General features: G+C 44.0%; 1 protein-coding gene across 1 annotated transcript; it reads right to left on the bottom strand.

Annotated features, from left to right (window-relative positions):
• Positions 1–4,561: 4,561 nt before the first annotated feature.
• Positions 4,562–4,978, bottom strand: LOC132212791 (large ribosomal subunit protein eL39-like). Its single transcript, XM_059658779.1, has one exon. It carries the CDS (start codon positions 4,930–4,932, stop codon positions 4,777–4,779), a length of 156 nt encoding a protein of 51 aa, XP_059514762.1. The 5' UTR covers positions 4,933–4,978; the 3' UTR covers positions 4,562–4,776.
• Between the last annotated feature and the right edge of the window lie 1,610 nt (positions 4,979–6,588).

Below are 6,588 nucleotides of genomic sequence, written 5' to 3'. Positions count from 1 at the left end.
CTATCCATCCTTTAAGTCTCTGCCAAAAGCCGCCTCCTCGGCAAAGCCTTCAGCAATTCCATAGACTTTTAGGCAAATGTATTTCAAGATTGCATCATCCTATTGTGTCTTAGTCAGGTTTCCATTGGAGAAATAGAATCAGTAGGAGATGCATTAACAGATTTATTGCAAGGAATTGGCGTATGCTACTTGTGGGGCCTGGATAAGCAAATCCAAAATCTGTAAGGCGGCCATCAGGACAGGCAAGCTGAAAGTCTAGCAACAGCTGAAGTCGTAGTTCACAGGCAGCATTTCTTATTTTCTAGGACAACCTCAGTTCTGCTCTTAAGGCCTTTTGACTGACTAAGTCAGGCCCATCTTTACTGAAAGTCAACTGGTTGTAAGCATTCATCATCCACAAAATACCTTTAGAGCAACATCTAGATTAGTGCTTTACTGAATAACTGGGGATTAAAGTTTAGGAAATTGACACATCAAACTGACCACCTCCATTAATCTCCTAGGGCTATCATAACAAACTGTCACACACACTGGCTGAAAAACAATGAAAATTTATTCCTCCACAGTTCTGGAGACTAGACGCCCAAAATTAACCAGTCCTGTCAGCAAGGCCATGTTCTCTCTGAAGGCTCCAGAGGAGAATGTTCCATGACTTTCTCTTAGTGTCTGAGGTTGCTGGCAATCCTTAGCATTCCTTAGCTTGTGGGTGCTTCACTCCAATCTCTGCCTCCACCATCATATGGCATTTTTCTGGTGTGTGTCTGTATCTGTGCCCCTTCTACTCTTCTTCTAAGGAAATGAGTCATATTGGATTTGGGCCTCCTCTAATGACCTTATTTTAACTAAATGACATCTGTAAAGACCCTATTTCCAAATAAGGTGGCATTCATGGGTACCAAGGACTAAGGCTTCAACACATCTTTTAGGAGGACCCAATTCAGTCCATAACACCATCATACTTGGTAACAGCATTTGGTACATTGGATTGTGTTGAAATCAACCCTAGCCTTTTAATAACAACAACAACAAAAAATATGTAATGCCAGAAGCCAATTCCAGCATGACAGCAGGGCTGAATCTGGAAATGGCTGATGGCATTTCCCCAAACCTGAATAGGATACATTAAATTGATTGTTTGCTGCCAGACAGCTCAGGGCATCTTAATCTACATGTTATTGCCTCCTACTGGCCAAACACCTGAACAGCTGTAGGCTAATTCCCCCCTTCTGACAATGTCTCTGTATAGAAAACCCTACCCCTTTGAAGTGTATATCTCTGCCTCGCCTGAGGACAAATTGTGTTAATAAAAACCATGGAGTCCTGAGACGAGGAGATCTTAGTTTCCTTTAAACTAGGCTCCTCTGATCCCCAAATGCCTTTCAAAATTATATTTCGTCTTTGGGCTCCTATTTAATCTATGCATAACCTTCTCCAGATTGCTGAACCCTTTTAGATGCTGGAACAAGAACCCCAGCAATGTAAGGGACTTAAGAGTATGAGCAGTGGTCGCATTATGTTCTCAGAGCTTGGCACAGTGCCAAACACACAGTGGGTGGTCAATTATTGGCAGGCTTTGTGTCTCACACTCACTGTTATAGGCATCTGTTTGAACTCACTAGAGAGGTACCTAATGGAGGGCACAACCTGGTTAAGGGCAGAGAGAGGTTACTCCCCAAATGTTAACAAACAGGAATTCTTCAAGTCTCCTTGCTGGAAGGGCCTCTGATAATCTAATCTGTGACTTTCAAAGTCTGCTCCCAGAAACTCCAGAGAACCAACCAGGAAAGTTCAAAAGAAGGCTTTGCTGGGTGGGGCTCCAGTTCTCCCAGAAACCAGAGCACTGACATGTTTATCTGCTTAATACTCTGAACTTCTTCATTATATTGAAGCACTCTCTTTCCCAATCACCAGGAAAACTGGCATTAAGAACAAAGAAAGTATGTTGTCCAGGCCCACAGCAGATCTGTGACAGAACAGGAAATAGAATGGAATAAAAAGGTGTGACAGAAACTGCTACATGTCTGCCAGTATTTACTCTGCTCTTCTTGTTAATCCTCACCGGAAGATATGTTTCCATTGATTTTTAGAGAGAGTGGAAAGGAGGAGAAGAGACACAGAGAGAGAAACATTGATGTGAGAGAGACACATCGATCATTTGCCTCCAGGTCACACCCCTACCAGGGATTGAACCTGCAACCTAGGTATGTGCCATGACTGGGAATTGAACCCACAACCTTTTTTTGGTATATGGGATGATACTCCAACCAACTGAGCCATTCATCCATCCAGGGTGTAAGCCCTTTTTAGTAAGCATTGTAAGAAAGGGTCAGGTGCTAGCCAGGACTCTGAATTCTTTGGGTAGCTTTCAGCTTTCTCAGACAGGCACCTAATTGGGGGCCAGGGTCATACTAGAGATGCAACCTTGAGCTGTTAGAAACAATGTTAGTGTTTGTTTCAGTCCTTTAATGTGAGGGGAGGTAGGTGGATAAAATCATTTATGTTGAGAGTCTATAGTGTTTATAAGCCAAGGTTGAGTCCTAATTGAGAAGACTCAGAGGAGCCTGGCTAGAGTTTGATCAAGGGGAGAATCGTTATCACAAGTGCCTAGAGTATAATGCAGCCGTGGGCAAACTACGGCCCGCAGGCCAGATCTGGCCCTTTTGAAATGAATAAAACTAAAAAAAAAAAAAGACCGTACCCTTTTATGTAATGATGTTTACTTTGAATTTATATTAGTTCACACAAACACTCCATCCATGCTTTTGTTCCGGCCCTCCGGTCCAGTTTAAGAACCCATTGTGGCCCTCGAGTCAAAAAGTTTGCCCACCCCTGGTATAATGGAATAAGCAGACATTAAAAGGTACCTTTTTGAAGGTATCAGCATGCTAAAAGTGCTTATAATAATAGAACTTGGTCCAGTTAGGGTTATAGGAAGGCTTCTCTGAGGAAGTAATGTTTACAGGGGGACCTGAATGTTAAAGTGGTATCAGAGATTTGAAATCATATTTTAGGTTAATCTGGAACACACTCTGCTAGTGCCCTGTGTGTGTGTGTGTTTAAAACTTTTTATCAAATATCTCTATTCTCATAGGGACCAGAAGCAAAAAAGTTAAAAAGCACAAATTCCATCTGATTCTCTCATTTTACAGGTGGGAGACTCAGAGCAGGCAGAGCGTTTCAAACAAGTTAAAATCTAACTTGCCATCCTTGTCAACTCACAGCCTCTGGTTACTGAGCCCCCTGAAGAAAAGGGGCCTCTGTGAGCATCTTCCCCAGGCTCTAAGAGGGGGATAGGAGTTTGGGATGAACCATGCAAAGCAGCTCCCACTTAGGACAACCTGCTGCTGCTACCAGACTATTAGGATGTGACGCCACCCACTGAACAGTCTGCTAATTGGTGCCAGAAAGCAGAAGTGATAGTAAAGACCTGGAGCTGTGTGTTTTGGCCTCTGTCCAGACACCCAACACATTTAAGATCTGTGGTCAGATTAGAAAACAGAGGAGGAGTACAACTCATAGTGTCTTGGATCAGCCTACCAAATTGGAATGCTTCTTAACAGGGGCTTAGGTGCAGAGAAAAGAGTGATGGAATTAGGCCTTATAAGACATAGGTTCAAGTCCCAGGTAATGGATAAAAGTTGTCATTTATTGAGCACCTACACATGCCATAAACTGCTAGACTTTATTTTTTGCTTACCATTTTATTTCATCCTCAGGACAACCTTGCAAGGTAGACAGATGAGAAAGCAGGCCCAGAGAGTGAAGTGACTTATCCAAGGTCTTGCTAAACACAAGTGCAAAGCAAGGTTTTGAGTCCATGTCTCCTCATGTCTGGTTCAGAATTTCCCCCCACACAAGTCTCTGGCAGGCTGTTGTGACACCAAAAGACAGCTTAGCTTAGTGAGTGGAAGCACAGCCTTAGAGCCTACTTTCCTGAGCCCAAACCCCAGTCCCATCACAGATTGCTGAGTGGTCTTAAGTAAGTTACTTAACCTCTCTCAACTCAATTTGCTCATCTGTAAAACGGTGGTGACAATAATAGTACCTCCTGAGTAGGGTTTTTTGGAGGTTTGAGTGACACCATCCACACAGACAGCTTCTCTGGGCACAAAGCAGAGTGGAAAGAGTTTCTGCAAGGGCAGATGGAAGATGTCCATTACCTTGCTGCTCAAAGTGTGGTCTTTGGACCAGCAGTATTGGTACTACCTGTGAGCTATTACCAGTAGAAATGTACACAACAGCTTGTTAATAGAGGTAAAACACTAAGAATGCTTTCTGCCCAGGGTGAGCACTAGATAAATGCTAATGACAACAACTTGGCATCCATAGAGGACAAATCTAGCTGGGACCTTGATTCTTTTCGTACCTCTTCCCAAATTGAGTACCTTGTCCTTTCCTTGGGTTTGTTATTAGTTTGGTGGGGTGGTTTATTTGTTCTTTGACCATCTCATCTCATCTCATCTCATCTCATCTCATCTCATCAGAGTTTGATGAACAGATTTCTCTAGAAGGCACTTTTGATTTGTTGTATTAGCTCCCTTCATGGGAGTCATTAGATCCCTTTTATTTATTTATTTTTTTTAAAGAGCTCACATTTATTACTGAATCAACCTTCTATTTCAGGAGGAAAAAATCAACAGAGCAAAATCACAAGTTCATTAATCTTCCAATTAAAATGCCCCAACTGTCCAGACAGTAGCATCTTTTCAATCATTTGAGGGTGTAGGCAACCTGGATACAGCATAAATATGTGAGTCATCTCTCATGTATGATTTCTCATAGGCCCAGTTTGGTTCTTCTCCAATGTCTCCTCTTTGAGTAGTACCTGATTTTATTACCAGTTTTCATCCGAATCCATTGGGGAATGGGCCGATTCTGCTTTTGTTTCTTGGCCAGGAACCTCTTGATCCTGAAAGTCTTGTGGGAAGACATGGTGAGGCAGAGGCCAACGCGTGCACCTCGATGGCGGAGAAAGAGAGAGAAGCTAGATCCCTTTTAGATCATAAGATGATATATGTAGATATGGTATTTCAATCATTAGGGGGGGAAAGATGGCTGATTCAACCAATGATTGGAGCAACTTGATAGCCATTTGGGAGAAATAAAATTAAATCCAAACTTCCCACCGCAATAAATTTCAAATGATAAAAAGATGTCAAAGTCTGGTGGAGTGGAAATTCTACAACTAGAAGGAAAGAGAAAGGCGCATTGAGGGTCAGGAGCTGTGGAAGTAAAGTGCAAAGGTACAGAGGCTCGAGAGTGCGCAGAAAGGGGCTGGTACCTGAGGACGTGGCTGTCTTTTTGAATTGGGAGGGAGTCACAGGCTCCCGACTGCTCTGAACTCCGGTTCCGGGAAGTCTCTGGGGACCCAGGACTCATACGGGGAGAAACTGGACTGTCTGGCAGCGGGCAGAACTCGGAACTCGAGGGTGGCTTTCCCTCAGAGGTGCTTGCAGCAATTGGATTGTCAGGACACTGAGACACGAGCGTGGCCCCTTAGGGCAGGGCTGAGAATTCGCCATAGTTCCGTGCTCCGCCCTTCGATTCCCTGAGACCCCGCCCCACCCAGGCTGCAGCAGAGGCTTTTGCATATGAATGCCCTGGCCCTTTGCAACCTGAAAATTACCTAACAAACTGCAGCGGGGCCACAGACCCAGAACTTCCAAGAGAAGGCCCAAGGCCCCACAGCAGCTTGCATTGCTTCACAGCTGGGCCTCATCAGGGCACCTCCAAACTCCAAAAAGGACGGGGAATCTGCAGTTCTCTCCATAGCTCCTGCTGGGTAACCTCCAAGAGCCAGTGTACCCAGTGGTCAGAGGGGGACCATCCGGATTACAACTCTTCAGATCCATAAGGGACACACCCAGGGGGCAGACTCAGTGAGCACCAAAGCCCCACTGAAGCAAGTCTTGCCCCAGAAGGGTGTCTTCAGCACAGAAGTTCTCCCACTGCAGACACAGCCGATTCTCACTGCCAGTTGGCCTGGAGGTCAATTCCTCCCAGTGATCCTACAACAATCAAGGCATAACTACAACAAGACTGTTCACAAAGCCCACAAGGGGGTGCACCAAGAGTGTCCACCTCAGGTAACTGGGGAGGCTGAGCCACTGGGCCCTACAGGACACCTAGCAAACAAAACCACTCTACCAACACAGGGAAGCATAAAAAATGTGGAGACAAAGAAACAGGTCACAAATGACAGAAATGGAGGAAAGCAAACGACTGGATATAGAGTTCAAAACCACGTTTATAAGGTTTTTCAAGAATTTTATGGAAACCACCAATAAATTTAGTGAGACCCTCAAGAAATCTAGTGAGACCCTCGAGGATATGAAAAAGGACCAACTAGAAATTAAGCATACACTGACTGAAATAAAGAATAATATACAGAGATCCAACAGCAGACAAGAGGATCACAAGAATCAAGTCAAAGATTTGAAATATGAAGAAACAAAAAATACCCAACAGAAAAAGAAAAAAGATTCCAAAAATATGAAGATAGTGTAAGGAGCCTCTGGGATAACTTCAAGCGTACCAACATCAGAATTATAGGGATACCAGAAGAAGAGAGAGGGCAAGATATTGAAA

The sequence above is a fragment of the Myotis daubentonii genome, chromosome 11 (assembly GCF_963259705.1).
Source record: "Myotis daubentonii chromosome 11, mMyoDau2.1, whole genome shotgun sequence".
In the NCBI taxonomy this organism is placed as follows: domain Eukaryota; kingdom Metazoa; phylum Chordata; class Mammalia; order Chiroptera; family Vespertilionidae; genus Myotis; species Myotis daubentonii.
This window is presented reverse-complemented; position numbering and strand designations above follow the sequence as displayed.